The 20,118-nt window shown below is 33.5% G+C and overlaps 2 protein-coding genes across 2 annotated transcripts; one reads left to right on the forward strand and one right to left on the reverse strand.

The window, feature by feature from the left end:
• Positions 1-2,748: 2,748 nt before the first annotated feature.
• Positions 2,749-19,696, forward strand: LOC149894975 (uncharacterized). Its single transcript, XM_090074077.1, has 7 exons — positions 2,749-3,688; positions 7,623-7,681; positions 7,801-8,015; positions 8,273-8,401; positions 9,110-9,274; positions 19,249-19,350; positions 19,601-19,696. The coding sequence occupies exons 3-5, from the start codon at positions 7,820-7,822 to the stop codon at positions 9,160-9,162; spliced, it is 378 nt and encodes a 125-aa protein (XP_089930203.1). The 5' UTR covers positions 2,749-3,688; positions 7,623-7,681; positions 7,801-7,819; the 3' UTR covers positions 9,163-9,274; positions 19,249-19,350; positions 19,601-19,696.
• LOC149894976 (uncharacterized) lies at positions 6,162-6,794 on the reverse strand. Its single transcript, XM_090080274.1, has one exon. It carries the CDS (start codon positions 6,792-6,794, stop codon positions 6,162-6,164), a length of 633 nt encoding a protein of 210 aa, XP_089936400.1.
• Positions 19,697-20,118: the final 422 nt, after the last annotated feature.

Here is a 20,118-nt window from a genome sequence, read left to right on the forward strand (position 1 = left end):
AGAAACAGACATGGAATGCCAATTTTTTGAAAGTGAAGAAGACGTGCCTGAACCTGAATCCTTAAACTCAACTAAAAACAATTTGATGATCTTTGACGATTTGCAACTCACCAAACAAAACAAATGCGAAAAATATTATATCCGAGGAAGACACTCCAACGTGGACTGCTTTTACCTCTCTCAAAACTATTTCTTACTCCCAAGACAAACCATTAGAGAAAATGCCAACTTTATTTGTCTCTTTCCTCAGGACGGTAAAAACATCAACCACATTTATCAAGATCACGTTTCCAGCGACATGAAAAAAGAAGAATTTAAAAAGTTTTGCAAGTATTGCTGGTCTCAACCCCACGGATTTGCTGTCATTGATTTGTCCTCCAAAAAAGACCATGGAAAATACCGAAGCGGGTTGGACGATTTTTATTTTCCAAACGTATAAAAAACATGTCTGGATTTTATTTGCTTGCTAAATCTAAAAAAGATCTTCCCACCGTATCAAACAGCTCCATCAAAACATACTTTGAAAGACCTATCGAGCTTGATTTAAACAAACAGTACGAAATGGCTCATGTAGGACTTGACACCTATCGAAGCTACCCCAACATCACCTCTAAAAATAACGTTTTCAGATACAGCCCAAACGCTGGATCGAACAGTTACACCATCTACATTCAAGAAGGATCCTACGAAATCAACCAGCTCAACGAGTACCTTCAAAATGAAATGCAAAAGCAAACAGGAAACTTGTACAGAGTAGACGGAGTCACCATTACAGCAAACGAGTCTCCGTTAAAAGCCGTATTAAAATTTGGAAAGCCTACAGCAACGACAAAATACTGGGTTGATTTCAACGTCAATAACAGCATAGGTTCGCTCCTCGGATTCGATAGAAACGAATACACTTACGTCGAAAAAAAAGAAGACCCTGTTGACCCTGATAAAGTCACAAGCGTCATCGACACTTACGAGTCTGAAAACATCGTGAGAATTGAAGAAACTGCAGTCATTCGAGTCACCAACGACATTATCGGCTCGTCTTATTTAGACGGAAGAACAACAAACGACATTTACTCCTTTTACCCACAAGTTGAACCCGGAACCAAAATTGTTGAAAAACCTTTTCACCTCATTTACCTTCCCATCGTTGTTAGCAAAATTTCAAGAATGGAAACACAAATCGTTGATCAAGATGATCATTTGATCGATTTTAGAGGAGAAGACATCATTGTCAGATACCACTTCAGAGAAAAAATCTCATCCACTCTACACGATCTTTTCTCCGGAAGCGCTTTCAGTCGATGAAAAAAAATTTTCCTTTTCTATTAAAAATGTATCAAAAGATCAGTCTCAACATTTCGAAAGGTCAAGCCGACAAAATTAAAAAAGCGTTGCATGATAAAACTGCAACCAGCATAAAACTCACTCATCAAGACTTGAACGGCGAACATGTTCTCGCTGTCACGCAAACCCAACTCAACCAAATTGCAAAAGCATATAAAGCTGGAAAAGGCGTCACTCTCAAACTCAGCAAAAAACAACTCATGCAAAAGTAACAATGCAAAAGTAACTCATGCAAAAGTAACAACACAACGCAAAAGTAGAAGGTGGATTCATCGGAGCTCTTTTACCTTTACTAGGAATGATCGGAAGTACCATCGCCACAAAAGTCGTCCCTGCTCTTGCCACTGGACTACTCTCTGGTGTTGGAGCCTCTGCCGGTTCTGCCATGGTAGACAAAATCGCTGGACGCCGTATCGTTTACTTAAAAAAAGACGGAAAAGGACTAAAAATATCCAGATTAGGATCAGGTACATACCTAAACCATTGGGCTGGAAACACTCAAGGCGATGGGCTTTACATCAAGAATAAAAAAGCATACGATCGTATTGGCTCTGGAGAAGAAGAACAATTTTCCGGTCTTGGTTTACTTCTCGGTCCCAATTCACCCTTCAATAGCATACCCATTTTAGGCTCCATTTTGTAAGCGGTTTCAAAGAAACTAAGCGGTTTCAAAGAATTCATTTATCAAAGAAATTTTCTATCCAACAAGAATAAAAAATTCGAAGAATTTACCAGGATCATAGAAAATACACCTTTATCATTCCTATTTCTCCTTCAGACGAAATCATTAACGTCTCTCCCACATACACATCCAACACGCTAGAAAAAGAAACGATATTTGAAACCCGATACAGCTGATCAGACTTACGCACCAAATCCAATTTCTTATCATCGCTCTCTTCTCCAAACTTAAAACTCTCACTAATAACACCGCTTGTCTCCATTGAAAATATTAACACACCTTTCTCTAAACACACTCTAAATTCCGATGTCGGCTTTACCATCTTACACATTTCACTAAACCTACTAGCCGAAACTCTTCTCTTTGACCAAAAAGAATAGCGCTCACTCAAACTCACGTTTTGAACGCTTTCCGTCGCCACCTTAATATTATACGCAAACTGGTCTAAAGATTTCACGGCAATTTCCAAACTTCCCGCACTCAAAATCGACAAAGTCAACTCGCTTCCATTTTTCACCGTTTTAAACACCTTGCTCACATAACTCTCAACACCTACATGCAACGATTCCTCAAATTCAAACACGTACTCATCAAAACGATCTGAAAAAAGATTCACCTCAAACATTAAATTTATCGTTGTTTTTGTTCTCACACTTATACCTTCTTTACTTATTCGCAAACACACCATCCTCATATTTTTGAACAAAAGATCAAACAACGCTTTCACTTCACCTGCATTCTTTGTTCTCGCTATAAACATTTTTTAAATAAGAAGAAATTTTTAAATCACATGTTAAGAAAATTGAATAAAAAGGTAAGAAAATTGAATTAACATCTTAAAAACTAGGCATCTTAAAAGGTACAGAAATAACATGATTATTTTTATACTTCTTATTAACATGGCATCCTTAACTATGGAAAAGTATCAATGGCTTAGAACCCGGATGAGAAAGGACATCAAAGGTATCACCCTTAAGTATGGGAAAGTATCAATGGCTTAGAACCCGCATTTTACATCTACTGCCAACACATTCTAATTTTTCAATTGTTATCTTTTGCCATATGGTTTAAAAGACTTGACTTCATTAAAGATGAAGTGTCACCATCACCAATATATGAAGTGTAACAAAACCATAATTTTTTATTGATCGAGAAAACATTAAAATAGCACCAGCAGCCTCCAAAGAACCTGAAGATTTTTTGTGATTTGCTTGGCAGAAATGATTTGTTTGCCAGTTCAGGAACCCTAGTTTGTTTTTTTTCCCTTTCCACATGCCACATCCTTTGCAATATTTGGATAAAACTGCTGTGTCTAAACACTTTCCATTTTCCCTTGAAATTAAAGTTACAACACCGTTCATCGACGAATACCCACGTTTTTGCCATGTACCATCAACTGAGACCTGGCAATTTGTAATGCTATTATCAAATGTATTGGTAGCAAGTAAACTCTTTGATTCTAAAGCTGCATTGCTCATGCTTTCTGAAGCTGCATCGTTATAAAAAGTATGCAATTTATTATTTATTAATTGATATCCAGGAACTGATAATGGTGTTGGCATGTTCATAATGTTTGCAAATGTACGGATTCCCTGATAACCTTGACCAATCTGACGAAAAGCTATAACCATTTGATAATTAATACAGCTTACAGCTTTTCCTAAAGTAAGTTTATTTGTTTTCTGTGACGCTTCAAATTCATATTTCCAGTCACAATTTGTGCAATTCAAACATAAAAGATACGAAAATCCCTTTCTCTTTTGGAAATTATTTGATAAAGTTACTGTTTTCCCACATTTAGGACAAAAAAATAAATTTTACAAGCTCATTCTGAAGAATCGAAAAGTTTATTAGAATGTTATAATCATCATTGTTACTAAATGAACTACTGCATTTTTTGTTTTTAAGTTTTCTTTCACTTGAACAAGGTTTTTCGAATTGCATGGTTTTTATCATCAAGCTTGTTGTTTTTTGTGAATCTGTTACCTTTAAACTTCATCTTTTTCTTAGCTTTTAAAGACTTTGGCATCTTTAAAAACCAACTGATATACTTAATGAATGTTTTTATAATTCTAAATAAAATAAGTAAATAAGGAACTGCACCATACAATCAATTATTGTATTTGTAGTTAGGTGTCTGTTTCACTTTAGAATTTGAAACTTGCAGTCGTGATTTAATGAAAATAATGTGGTTTTAGCTAATGGATTTAAGACATTTTATCAAAAAAACTTATTTGGAAGATTCAATGTGACCCCCTGTTTAAAAACATGGATATATTACAAGATTTTGGGACAAAACCAAATCTTGCTTGGCGTTGCTAAGACGTTGCTAAGCGAAGAAAATTTTACCATGTTTTTTAAAAATCTTGTATATCTTAATATTATTTAAAAAACATATCAAAGTTATACATATTTGAAACCAGAATTGAATTCTACATATATTGAAATAAAAATCCCAAAATCGTTTTTTTTTATGATTTTAATGCTTTAGTACCACCTTAAGAAACTCTTAAGAAACTTTTAGTACAAGAGTTGTAAAAAAGTATCCTTAAAATAAGTGACTTTCTTGTGCTAGTCCATTCGCTTAGTTTTTTATAAAAAAAGAAATGTACCCTTTTGTGTAGCTATTATAAGTTTCAATGAAATGAAATTAATGTTTCTTCTTGGCGGCTTTATCTGTGTTGTTCTAGGTAGAGGATTTTTGAAACAGGTTTTGGACACACTGCAAAGCATGTTTGTGAGCTTTGCGAGGTTGTTGGAGAGCATGTTACTCACCATGAAGTGTTCAAGACCCAAAGTTCATATCTGTTAAGGTCTGATGAAAGTTTTAATCAACTGTTGTATTTAAATAGTCAACAGACTGGGGTATTCCCTCTTTGAAGTTTAGGTGCAGTTCTGTTCAAAAATTTTGTTTTAGATTACATGCATCTAGTTTGTCTCGGAGCGACGAAAATAATTTTGAATAAAAGTGATCCTACACCTTCCATATGCACCCAATCCTAAGCAAAATGTGTCGATCTCCTCGAAATAAAATTTGTTTTTGTTTTGCAATCTCATTAGCATGCACATCACCGCTACATACGTTGCAGTATTTTCTCGATCTCATTTATTAAATCCCGCCAGTTTGTTTATTATGTCTTCTAGAGGGTCACAAAGCTTTCGAGCTAGAAGGAAAATAACAATAAATGTTGTTGGTAAAAATAAAACAAAAGTTACAAGAAAGTGGTATGCTTCAAACAGTTTCCAAAGCCATCCTGGTGAAGTTAACGATATTTCTTTTCGGTAATCATTCAGTTGAGCGGCGTTAAATAAAGATATTCTCACGCTTTTACAGTACTTACTGAGGAGTTTTTTATTTTTTATCTTTTTTTCAGCTTCTCTCAATGAGAGTTCTTTTTAGCAAGAGCAACAACAATTATGTCGTAAAGCAATTGACAATAATTATGGCTAATTATTGTCCATTGGTTTACGTTTTGAGCAGCGTACTCGCTTCTCTCTAAATCCTGTAAACAAAAATTAATGAAGTAATTAGCTCAACTCCTTAAAGTTACGGAGACATTTAAAAGATATTAGTCAATAATAAAATATAATTAAAAAATGATAATAGACAGTAATAACAGATAACGGGTGGGGCAAGATAAATGGAATAGGTAGTATTTTTATTATAACTTTGTTATTTTTTTAGCTAGAAAAGTGAATATTTTTTTTTTATAAAGATTTATTATTAAATTCTCTACAAAATGACATGATTTATTTAATGAAAATAGTCTCCATTATTTTTTGACATACGATGTAAGGGATTGGTATAACTAGTACGACTTTCTAAAGCTACATTTACTCTAATGTTTTTTACAGTTCGTTTAAGTTCTTGATGTTAATTTTGATTTAATTTTATTCCATTTCATTTGGTGAACGAGTTCATCCCATATTCAGTAATCTAAAGGATTAAGATCGGGGGAGTTTGGAGGCCAATGGTTTTTGTCAATAAAAGCAGGAATATTATTATGACACCATTGTTGAGTTAAATGATGCGTATGTGAGGTTGCTCCATCTTGTTGAAATGTCCAATCATCACCAAACATCTCGTTTCCTAATTTCAAGGCCACTGGCAACACTTTTTTTATATACCAGTCATGATTTACTGTATATTTGTCCAAAAAACCGTTGGTGTAACATCTTTTGAACAAACTCCCAACCAAACCATTACCTTTTGAGGGAACTTTTGTTTCTGTTTAATACCACCATCTTTATCAGCTTTATTACGATTAGTGGACCATATGCAATCATTTTGGGCATTGCACATACCATTTAAATCAAAAATTTTTTCATCTGAAAACAGAATTTTCAGTGTTTGTTCTTTTCGAAAATGGTTTCTTATCCAATTTGCAAATTTAATTCTCTTGACTTTTTGACCATTTGTAAGCAGTGGTTCAACTCTGTGTTTGTATGCCTGTAAATTGAGATTCTTTTGAAGTATTCTTTGAACACTGGTTCTGGAGATATTGAGTTCATTAGCTAATTTTCGAGATGAAATTCTCTTTTTAAGTTTCAGACGACTTCTGATTTTTTTAATGTTTGCATTTGTTTGAACTGATTTTGGACCACCTGATGGACATTTCAACACGATTGAGCCTGTCTCTCTTATCATTTGACACAACCAATTTATTGTACGAAACCCAATCACACCCTTAATATCAGCAAATATTTTTGATGGACCATCACCATTTTGGTATTTAGAAAGTACAAGCTTTTGCAAATATTTAGAATTCATAACCTACAAATAAAATTAAAAACCATTAAACAAAGCAATCAAGACAGATTTATAGAGAATTTGATAATAAAACTTTTTAAAAAAATTCACTGTTCTTGCTAAAAAAATAACAAAGTTATAATAAAAATACTACAAATGCCATATATCTTGGGCCACCCGTTAGTAAGCCGTTAAAATTAAGAAAAAGTAGACCTTTATTAAATGCACCATATTAATTCAACACAGTGAACAGGGGAAAACCTTTTCCTGAGAATTTCTTTATTTGACGTTTTCCAAAATTTAAAAACATCGATAATCTAATGATTTGATTAAAGAATTTTAATTACTGCAGAAAAGCTTTTATTAACACTAGAAATACTGATGGAGTCATTTTGACTCCTTTCGTTTTTTATTTCTCTTCTGTGACTACATTTTTCAGAATTCCGGCTTGAAACTTTTCCTCAAATATGATGTGAAAAAAGATTTTGTGAGAATAAATAATTTTGGTGAAAAATTTGCGCGTTTTTTTCAAAATTTACCAAGAACTACTGAAGGGAGTCATTTTGACTCCCTACTATATTTTGAGGTCCTTTTGTCACTAAATGTTGCTATAAAGTTTTGTGCATAATTTTTTCACTCTGCCTTATTTACCCTGATGTTCATATAGATGTAGTTCAATTTACATGTCAACTTTTCATATTGTCCTTGTGTTTTACCTGCTTGTATTACTGTCTAATGCTGAAAAAAATAGCATGTTTACTCTAGGCTCTTATCTTATGCTAATGAAGGGTGGTGTTTTTCTAAGGTTCTAGCAGGAGACAGTATTCTGGATAATAACTTTACTTTCAGTTCAGCTGAAGAGACAAAGAAAGCACACGCAGACATACGAGCTCTGAAGACTCAAACAGGTATGAATTGTTATGAAATAGTTTAGCTGTCTGTCAACTGATTCTGCCCACCTACTTTTGAAGGTGGCAGAACAGTTATTATTTCTTTTAGTTTTCATTTCATTTCTTTTTTTTTTTAGCAGGGAACTATATAGAATTATGGAATTTGTGAGGAATATGGGGAGAAGACGTTTGATAAAACCTCAGGATATTCTGGCTATTTTGCAATCCATACCGGAGGATGAATTGGAATCCGAATTGCAGGAACATGTATTTGATTTTGACAGTGATGAAGATTTCATTCCTCAGAACACATCAAGTGAGTCTGAAGACTCAGAAGGAACAAATCCAGAAGGTAAGTAGTTATGTGCATCTATTTGTTCTTCCACACACTGAGTTAGGGCCTGTGCACATTAGCAGAATTCTAGCTGAATAGCCATCTGGATATTCTTGCCGCAATACAGGCCGTACCCGCCCGCTCATGCCTGAAGCTCCGCTCCGAACCCCGGATTGTGGTAAGAATATCCGGTCTGATATTCCGCCGCTAATCCAGCCAGTGTGCACGGACCCTTACAAAACAAAAATTCTAAGTATTCATCAACTTTTTTCCAGATTTTCCAAGCACATCAACTGGGGGTCGGGCTCATGCAGTTATGTTGCCTCGTGACCATCCTCCTGGTCGTGGACAGAAAAAATCAGCAAAACGTCCCAGAAATGAAAGTGATAACTATGGCGGCGAAGGTAATGCAACAACAAACACCAGAGAAGGCGAATTTGAAGGAATATAATAGTAATAATAATAATAATAATAATAGTAATAGTAATAGTAATAATAATAGAAATAATAATAGTAATAATAATAGTAATAATAATAGTAATAATTATAGTAATAATAATAATAATAATAATAGTAATAATAATAGTAATAATAATAGAAATAATAATAGTAATAATTATAGTAATAATAATAGTAATAATAATAGTAATAATTATAGTAATAATAATAATAATAATAATAATAATAATAATAATAATAATAATAATAATAATAATAATAATAATAATAATAATAATAATAATGATAATAATAATAAAAATAAAAATAAAAATAATAATAAAAATAAAAATTCATTTGTTTTAGTTTATAATTGTTAAACAAATGGTCAAAATTATTTGTATTTTGCTACTACCTAATCAAATTTTTAACTAACTGAAATTAGATAAGAATTGTCATTTACCTTTTCATGGTCATAAAAACATGGTCTCTTGGCTTTCAGCCACCAATTATTTTCAAACTATCAACCTAAAATTAACGTAATAAAAACTAATTTATTTAATTTATTCTTCTATAAAACATTTAGAGTTAATCTTGAGCTAACCTCAAATAACCAAAATAAAAACAAGATAATTAGATCATATCAATTTATTATATTCTTATTTGTCATTTAGTTTATTATCAAAAGCTACCGATTGGTCAACTGATTCTACCAACTTCAGCCTAGTTGCCCAAAACATTACTTCTACAAAAGCTTCTTAAAATAAATTTTATTTCAGCCAACTCTTTGAGAATAAGATGCTGCACCTCCATAAATAATTGTGCATATGTGGAAAAAGGTTAGTAGTTACCTCAAAGTTATTATTTAGCTCCATAAAAAATCCTATATGTTGTTTATTAATTAATCCTAACAATGTTTGGGTACATACCCCCTAGTGACATATCTAGACTGATTTTGACACTGGTTTACCAGTTTCAGCACTCGAAATATTCTACTTTAACTCCAGATCAAATTAGTTAAAATAAATATAATTCAAGTTCTCTTTAAAGGGTAACGAAGACTGCTCTGACAGCATTCAATTTATTTTAGCACTGATTCTCAAATTCAGAAATCAAGGACCTTTTTTTTCTGCGAATATTGTTTTTTGGAAAAATGATTTTTTTGTTACAAATACCCATACATCTGTGCGGTGGCTGTTTTTTTTTGTTTTTTTTTTCGTTTAAATAAAAGGTTTTCAAAATATAAGCTAAAACTCTTTTTATTTGTGTCCCTAAATAACTTCTAGATACATCACTGACCAACAACATTATACAAACAAAAAGGAGAGGAAGGAATAAAAACAAACCCCAAAAAATCATATCATTTGTTATTTTATTCACTTCCAGTAATTGGCTTAATATTTTCGAAAGCTTACATTTTATATCAGCGTTTACTTCTTGCATACAATAAGACAGGGGCAAAAGAGGCAGACTGGAATCCAAATAAAAATAGTCTGCACTTACAAAAAAATTTATTGCATGCAAATTATCAGTTAAACAGGTTAGAATGAAAATAAAAATTCAGGTGCTAAAGAAAATCTTACTCCGACAGATAAACAGCTAAGAAATTACATATTATTCTGCTTTATTACATCCTGTAAATAGTTTGGCTTTCAAAGAGATTTGTTTAACTATTTATACTATAATTAAAACTGGTCAAATGCTAAAACATGCAGACAAACATTTCTTTAAAGTTTATTTATGTTCGTACTCATTAAGCTTGTGCTTATCAGAGTATTCATTGTGAGAAAACAAATACTCGATATGGTCAGAATATTCCTCAAATGTCCTTTCATTCTCATAAGATGAACTATTATCTGCTCCTAAGATTCCAACATTAAGTATACTGTCTAAAGATACAAATGAGGATTCCAGTAATTTCTTTTATTCCTTTCGAATATATCTACGACGTCGTTGTTGGTATGAACTTTTTGTAAAGGGCTTAATTGTATCTGGATAAAATTGTTCTTACTTCAAGACAAAAAAAAAGACAAACAACTCACATCAGTCAAACTTCTAAAAACTCCTTCCTCTCACTGTTTTTTTTTAACTATTTTTCTCAATGGAAACGTTATGTGCACAGCCAACCACTAAAGTAGTTTTTGGCGTTATTAAAAGCATCATAAATTGCTATAAAAATACACTTTTATATTAAAATTACATTTTAATCTACAAATAAATATATCAACTTAAGAATAACGTTCTTATCTTTCATATCATGAAATGATTTTAGTAAAATATTATGCACTGAAACCATAAAAATATTTTATCGTTATATAAGCAAGTATTTATAATAGCAAGTAATTTTATTATTTAAAACTCATTAAAAATTATTATCATAATGATTTATGTCGTTAATAGGTTAGTATAAACTTAAAAATTTTTATTTTTTTCTAGAAACAAGTATCCGCCATGCTCGTTTCTTAAATGGCGGTCATATATAATCATTTGTAAAAATAAATCATTCTGTAAAATCGATTTTGTCTTCAGTTAAAGTTTCTTCTTTCTGTTTAACTGATCTATAGAAGTCATTTTAAATACATCTATATTTAACAGAAAAGAGATATCTTTGTTTTAATCTTGTTTATACATCTAATATGCGTCTACAATTAGATACAAATAGAATCACTGTTGTAAGACCTTTTTTCGATGCCTAGTATACGTCTAAAATATGCGCATCTATGATAGATACAAATTGCAGTAGTCTTAGATGATCTAGAGACGTCTTTTGCTCGCTGGGATCCTCCAAAGCACTAGAAAACTTGATCTTGAAGGCAGCATTGTAGATCGCACCATTGTTCATTGTTATGCAAACGGTCTTGCTGGAGAGGTTAAACTCATTGAGCAGATCCATCATGGTCTTGGCTAGATAATCGCCTGTCTGCTGTACAAGAATCTCCTTTATGACCAAGACAGCTTTTTCTCTCTTGAGGGTTTTGCAATCATACCAGTGGACATTCATTCCAAGAAAATTTCTGTTTAGTGCGGACCAGCTGTCTGCAGTAATGGCCACATGGTTCACTTTCTCTAAGCTGCTGGTGAGGGCAGCTTCGCCCTCGTTTTCTAGCTAGGAAATGTCCATGGATAGCTTCCTTTAGGAGGGGACCTTAAAGTTTGGATTCAAGAATTTTAGTAAGTCCCTAATGACAAGAGAGTCTGTAATATGAGCTGGCACAATGTCTATGATGATGAAGGTATAGTATAACTTACAGGCCTTTTTCTGGTAGAATTTTTTTCTTAAGACAAACTCAATTCTGATCTGTTTCTTGAGGGGGCCAATATCTGAAATCTCACAGCAAAAAAAGGAAAAAATGCATAACAAAGGTCAAATTCAGTTCTTTTTTAAAAAAAACTTACGTTTTACTATTTTGATATAAAAAAAGGAAGGATGAAGAATTCAAAAGGTTATGGATCTGGATACAAAATACTGCAGGAGAAAAAATATATAGGGATCCGTGCAGATTCAGAAACGAAACACTAATTGACTAAATAATAAATTATATTTAAATGGTTCCAGATGATTGTCTGCCACGCTTGGAGCTAACACTTAGAGCATCTATGAAATCAGGAGCCTCTAGATGTTGCTGGGCTTTGTAGTAGGGCTTGAGGTCGCATAGTACTTGATCTCCTAGCCACAAATCTTGATGCCCAACTTTCTTAAGCACCTCAGAGCCATCTTTTTTTTTGGGTTGGGGCGAAGTAAGATCTAATATACCCACAAATTTGCGGTGGTGACATGGTGGACAGGCTGACTATGTTGCCTATGGTAAGCTGGCTGTCTCATTAGTTGGAAGTTTGTAGCTTTACAGTCCTATCATAGGAAAACTGGCCAACTTCCTGGCTGGAGGTATCTGGCACAATCATATTCTCTTCATCACTCCTCTGGCTCAATTCACTATAAGGCCGGCTTGGCATATCACTGTGGGGCATAAGACTAGGTAGCCGACTTGTCTTAAATGTCAAATATTTGTCCATTTGAACCATGGTTATCTTTATACTAACAGGCCGTGTAAACGGACAAAATGTCCGGTAAACTGGGGTCCATTGAAGAAAACAGCTAATTTATGTCTCATATTAAATAAACGTTTTAAATAAATTCTTTTTAATGGAAAAACACAGATTTAACATTATTTTAAGTAAATACTAAGTTTAAAATTCCTTACTTAACTATAAATAAATTAAATCTGTGAAGTAAATGTTTTATTAGCGAAACTAGATTAGATTGTTTTGATACAAAATAGATAAAATGCGTAATTAAAAAAAGTTCTTTTAAATTAAAAACAGTTGGTTTATAATACATTTATTGAGAAACAATACAAGTCTAGAAGGAATGTACAAGGAAGACAAAAATAAAATGAGTTTAGTAGACAATATGTTCACAAAAATCATTAGATTAAACACAAATACAAATATGAAAAAATATAAAAGTTCTATTTACTTTGACAGCTTTATAAGTTTTTGGTTTGGTTCTTTTGATGATCTGGGATTATACAAAAATACCATGGTAATTAAAGAAAATATTACATAAAATTACTCCAGATTTCTTTTTCATTCTGAAACCATAAAAATCAGAAATTGACATAGGTATATTACAAAAAGACTTTCGACATACTTTATTAGTAAGTGGATAAAACATGGCATAACAAAACATGCTCCATTGTCAGATCATACAGATCAGGTAATTTATGAAAAACAATTGAGGAATCATCATCTAATAAAAGCTTGCACTTTTCACAACCATGACCTGCTTCGTTTTCTGCAACTTCATCTGTATTTAAACCCACTTCCAAAATTAATTTGGTTTTGAATATTCTGACTTTTTCTAAAATTTGCTGAGTGTTTATAAAATAAGTCCTACCTGACCCTTGTCAAAGCTTCCTAAACATTTTCTTTAAAGGGTCTGTAAATTTACCAAGTACCACGTATCGAAATCCTGAGTTAAGAAGGTACTTGAAAAGAGTAATCATACCTAAACATGTATGCCAAAGTGCTGTCCCTGTATCACGTGTGAGCTGACACTGACGTCAACCTTGAATATCAGTCATTTTCTGCGCTGTACATGCAATTTCGTTCGAAAAAATATTTAATTTAATGCTAATGAGTCAGGTTTGTTTACCGCCTTTCCTTATAAAAGCCCAGAGCAACATGAAAGAGAAGGCTATACGTACACTTCGTCTATTAATAAAATACATTTTTTTTCATAAATGCTCTTCGCTTTTTTAAACATCTCACTGATGAACTTAAAATCATCAAGAAAAGAATTATTTTTTGAAGTAAGTTTTTGAAGAAGTGAAATACTTGGAAGCCGGTAGTCTTGTCTCAGTCTATCATATAGGAATCTTGATAACGAATAATACTCAAAACCATGAATAATCATTTCAGGACTATACTTTTTTGTTCCAATGATAACAGGACTCATTGCATTAAAATGTTCCTGAAGTACATAAACTTTGCTGCTTTTCATTAAATTATTAAGATATCTCCAACATTCTTCAAGTTGTAAAAGTGATTTAAATTTGGTTATTCTGTTTTTGATAAACTTAGGATGGTATTTTTTATACCACAATCAAAAGTCAAATTATTCTTAATCTTTATCAAAAATCTGGGTATTGATATATTTTTTCAAAATAAGTAAAAGTACCAATTAGAGCTTTTCAAAAAATCAAGACTGATAGTTTTAACCTTAGCTTTAAGATGCTCAATTTTTATTACTTTTCTTGTTGATTGAAAAGATGGAGTTCATCTGGAATTATACTCCGCACTTCAGACAAAGTTTTATTTGTTCGAGATGAACCAGGTTTTGTAGGAAGAAGACTTTTTTCAAACAAGTAAACAGTAAAGGTCTCATTTTACCATGTTTAATTTTTTTTTATATAATTGGGTGGAAAATGACGCTAACATACAGCAGTATTGTCACTATCAGGTATATTATCCCGTGGTGTTATAGAAATCCATCGAGCACGTTCCTTTTTATCAGTTGGTAACTGAAACACCTTTTCTTTATCTTCTTTATTACAGTTGCCATTGCAAGTTATAACACAACATTTCTTTTGCATTTTTTAAATTTTATATTAACTATAAAAACAATCGGTGCGTTTCAATATAGTGTAAGTACAAAGATTTCTTTTAAAAAAAACTTTTTATCAAGCTGACTCTTCAAGTGAACTTCTTAACTTCTCGCTTTTTTAATATTGAATAAAACTGGCCCCCAGTTTATCGGACATTTTGTTCCTTTACACGACCTGTTAGTATAAAGATAGCCATGGTTTCAACTTAATATGATATCTAGCAATAACTATTTACAGAAACTTAAATTTGATAAAATAATATTAGTTAATTAAATAACATATTATAGTGGCTCATAGCATTAGTTAGCCGACTTGTCGTAAATGTCAAATACTTGTCCAATTTAATTTGCTATGGTATCTAACTGTAACTATTTAAAGAAATTTAAATCTAACATTAATTAATGAAACATTTCAATTTCAACTTTTTTCTCTTCAAATAACTAGAATATTAAATAGATTATTTTAAAAAATGACCATTTCAGGAACAGACAATAGTTATTTCAATTACATTTACTGATTTACAGAATACTGGTATACATCTGTTGCTTTCTTACAGCGAACATAATGTTGCAATTCTACATCTTCTTATATCTCCTCTACATAACTTTCTAGAACAGTTTATACTTCTCAAAATCCATAAAAAAAACCCTCAAATACCCGTCATAAAAAAAATACTCAAATTGTATATAGAAAAATTCCTTGTTAAAAGCCATTTTCACAAGGATACTATGTAACGTCAATTCTTTTCACCACTTTATATGATTGCTTCAGCAAGATTCAATTACAGCAGTTCAATTAAAACCTCGCTACACTATAAGCACAGACAGGCTGACATTATGTCCCGTTTTTGCCTGGAGATTCCCGTTTTTTGTACTTATTGATTGTCCTATTTTTTCGTAAATATTTTAGGTTTGTCCCATTTCTAATAAAAGTATAAAACCCATCAATGATTATTCTTCAAGAGAATAATAATTTATTAACACTTACATATATATACCGTGCAATGTCTCTAATTCAAAATTTATGAGGAAAAACAAAAGTTCAAATTAGATTTTCGAACTATAGAAAGTTGAGTTTTCATATGGTTATTATACTGTTATATCGAATATATATATATATATATATATATATATATATATATATATATATATATATATATATATATATATATATATATCGAATCTTCCTAATTTGAAAACCTTCATAATTCTATTGCTGCAAAGTAAAAACTGGAAAAGGCGCAAAGAGAATATGGCATAACGCTGCGGAACAAATACATACTCCCAAATGTCGTCGTCATAATGTTTGAATATGAAGTTTTTAAAAAAGAAAATTATTTCATACATAATTATTTGGAAGACGGAAATACGGAGTTTGGACGGTCAGATAGTTGAAGTCAGATAGTGATTTTTTTAGTCCAATAGTCCAATACTTTTTGCTTAGGCCAAGAGTTATCGAAATATCGGATACCCATGGCCGCCGAGAGGGGAGTGGCTGGGGGGGGGGGGGGTTGGACGCGGAAGGTTCCCGGGGCTCCGTCTGTGTACAATTAACTTTTATTTTTAATTTTCAATGCCCAGAGCACGCTTCTTTTGGTCCTGGTTATATAATTGATCACAATGAGGGCCCTTAAGAAAACTTCTCTGTCTCTGAAGAGTCGAAATCTGTCAAGTCGAAATTAACATCTTGACTGACGAAAATTTTGTCAACGCATCGGTTACCGGCTAATTTTAAGGTGTGAGCGGACTTGGGAAGACAGGACGCCGAGATTTATCTCGCCTCACTGCGTCAAGTCGACCACACAAGCGAAACCGAGAGGTCAATCCTCGCATACTGCAGGGAGGAAACCACCAGGGAAGCAGCAACAAAGGCGGTGTTCAAGAGATCGAGTGCTGCCAGAGGTATAGACAACCAAGGAAGGTGCAGCCTTGAGGACTTCCAGAGGGTACCAAAGTCAACAGAAACCTTCGAATGCGTAAGGAATATAGCTTTTTACAACGAAGCTATAGCGAAAGAAAGAAGGAGGCTGTTGACAAGATACTCGACAGAACGTTCACGAGCGCACCTGAGGAAGCTATTGTCCCCGTGTTGGAGGAAGTAACACAGATGTACGTTGATAAGCTGGAGGTGATTTATCGGTTTGATACTACTCCGATAAGATTGATAGACGAGGTGTTTAGTCTGGAAGCATATGGCCGCATCACGACCAGCGAGCTGAAGGGTGCAATAAGTGCAAGCAAGAAAGACCTTGCAGCGGGTCAAGACGGCTTGCTGCTACGGGACGTGCAGATGGTGAGTCCACTCTTATTGTGTAATATCATTAACAAGTGGTACTTACACGGAATTTTGTTGAAGAAAGTAAGTGTCGAACAATACTCTTTTATAAGAGTGGCGATCGTCACCTAGCATCCAACTACCAACCAGTGACGATCGGAAATATGCTCAACAGACTACGCCAAAATCTGGGAAAGGCGGATGAGAAAGAATCTGCACCACCGTGTGAGACAGAAAGCATTCATCCCCGTTGATGGGTGCTTCAAAAATGTGAAAACCATCCAACACATTCTCCAGTCTTACAGAAAGCACAGGTTAGAGCACAATGGGTGTTCCCTATCACCCCTCCTGCTCAACCTTGTTTTGGACGAACTGGCGGAGAGACTGGAGGCATCTGGCTGCGGATTAAAACTGAACGGACACAACGTCTCCTCCTTCGCCTTCATTGATGGCTGTGTTGTTGGCGAAGGATGCGGTGGAGATGAACGTTTTGTTGAGAGTGTGTGGTACATTCTTTGGAGGGAAGGGACTCTTTGTAAATCCAGAAAAGTGTCAATCGCTGCGAGTACTTCCCGAAAAGGGTTAAAGAAAGCGGTCGATGAAAGTCCTCACAATAACACATTGATGGTGGGAAGTGAACAACACAGATGTTGAAACCCCATCTACGTCATATGATCAGCTAGGTAAATATCTAGTTGTAGCGATTGACCCAACTGGTAGAGTGATGCTTCCGACATAGCCATCCTTTCAGAGGCTCCCAAACATTGAATGACGATGCCCTTTGAAAAGTCCCGGATACCCTGACCCTTAGATTCATCCATTCACTACTGCATCATGTGGGTAGATGTAAGATGTCTTTGACTCAATTCCTCACAAATTGTGTCCATCGCCAAAGCTCACAAATGCCGGAGTTCGACATATTGAGTACGTAGTTCATCCAAGAACAAACTACGTCCTTCAGGATTTTTACTTTCTGTTCGGGCTTGAGCCTGCATCTTGCTTACCTGGTTAGCCAGGTTAGCCAGGTTAGCCTGGTTAGCCAGGTAAGCAAGATGCAGGCTCAAGCCCGAACAGAAAGTAAAAATCCTGAAGGACGTAGTTTGTTCTTGGATGAACTACGTACTCAATATGTCGAACTCCGGCATTTGTGAGCTTTGGCGATGGACACAATTTGTGAGGAATTGAGTCAAAGACATCTTACATCTACCCACATGATGCAGTAGTGAATGGATGAATCTAAGGGTCAGGGTATCCGGGACTTTTCAAAGGGCATCGTCATTCAATGTTTGGGAGCCTCTGAAAGGATGGCTATGTCGGAGGACGGGGTGGTCCGAGTAGTGGGTACGGGGCTGGCACAGAAAAACAGGTTCTTTTGGAATAGAGTAGGTCTACAAGGGTTAGACCTGGCGGCTACGAGGAAGTGTTGTGAAGTTAAATGAGCGGATAACCTTGGTAAAGTTACCAACGGCTCCGCTCTGTAGACTACCGCACTATTAACTCGGTCACCTGGGCCTGGATGATGGATGCGAACTTGAAGTCACGCAACAAGATTCTGATTTAGTTGGCCATGTCCGGTTCCTTACCTACAAAGATCAACCAGACTACTTTACTGCTTTACCGTTTGAAAAATAAGTAAAGTAAGCGAAGAGCTTTATCACTATTCTGACATTAATCACCTTTCTTTTTTCTCTCTCTGAAGGTTAATTTCATTCTGTGGAAAAAGCAAGAATTAAATGATCCAATTTATACGAAATCAATTAAAATGATTGGGGTGGAAAAAAACCTTGATTTGAGAACAACCGAAAATTTCTCAAAACAAAATACAAGCTGATTATCTTCAGCTAAAGTCAATCATTTAAAAAAATAATAAAAAAAAACCATTAAAACTGTCGTTTACTTTCCAGATAAAAAAAAAAAAATAAATAAAAATCAGCTGTTCGATACTTTTAAAAAATTCGCTAAAGTTTTGTTTTTCGATTTTCAGAGCTGCAATTTCTTATTTTTTTTTTTTTTTCTTAATTAACATCAAAAAAGACTTTCCTTTCTGAAAATTCTTCGAATCTCATCTTAAAAACTTGAATGTTTTTTTCATAACAGTTACTGTTGATGACAACAAAAAAAGTAATCTAGCTTTTAAAATATTTCCATTATTATTATAATTATACATTAAATTATTATTATATTACAAGATTTCCGTGTTTTTTTGAAGTATTTCAAAAACTTCTTTCAGTTTTAATAAACAACAAATATTCGCAAGAAAAAATCGAAATAAAAATGAAAACCTTGCCATTTTTTCCAAGCTTCATGTTTTAAAAGAAAATTGCTTTTTTTCTTTCTAAATAGATTTAACATATTTATTTAACATATTTAAAATAATTAAAAAATCAAAATTATCATTTCACCTTTTTCAACTATTTGATGTTTTATTGTAGGTGAGGATGGGGTAAGGATAACGAATGGGGCAACATGACGACCTACTATTATCTTCAGAATTCAACTGAATATGAACGCTGACTGCAGCCGAAGCGAAAAAGGTTATATCTACTAAGTTTATCCATGTTTTCTTTATACAGATTATTTTCGGGATGCAAGATAAGTATTAATAAGGTTTTTCCGATATTAAGAATAATAAAATTTATACACTTGTATTTGATTTTTTTCATCATTACATCACCAGCTAAAGGTAAGTGAGAAATTCTCATTTAGTTTGTTAAGTTTGGAAGTTATGCGAGTAGTATTAAGCTATGATAACTTATTTATGTATAGTTTTGAATCATTTTTAAGATTGTGCAGTCAAAGGGCAAGATGAACGCGGCAAGATGAACGGAGCAGGATGACTCGTTTGTTGGTTTCCCGAACTACATGTTTCACTATAAACTGTATGAACGCTGCCTCTTGTTTTGTTTACTTAAACTTTGTTGCCTACAAAGTTAAGTTAAACTTATAACAATAAACAAAATTATAATAAAATGACTTAGAATAATAACTCAAGTTACTTTTAAACTTAATTAAAGTTAGTTATGGTGTGAATATTGTTATTCATGCATATGTCCATTTTAGTTATGCGTATATACGCATAACTAAAATGGACATATGCATGAATAACAATATTCACACCATAACTAACTTTAATTAAGTTTAAAAGTAACTTGAGTTATTATTCTAAGTGGGTAAAGTTCGAAAGTGGGTACCAACTGTACCAACGAAAATCCCAAAAGTATTTTCTGTCAAAGGCATTAAAAGAGTGGGCAAAGTTGTTTCTGCTGATAGAGGAAAAACCGTAACCATAGTTTGTAGCATGA

The sequence above is a fragment of the Hydra viridissima genome, unplaced genomic scaffold (genome assembly GCF_058129835.1).
Source record: "Hydra viridissima isolate aposymbiotic clone 2 unplaced genomic scaffold, HvirCarnegie_v1 scaffold_1, whole genome shotgun sequence".
Taxonomy (NCBI): domain Eukaryota; kingdom Metazoa; phylum Cnidaria; class Hydrozoa; order Anthoathecata; family Hydridae; genus Hydra; species Hydra viridissima.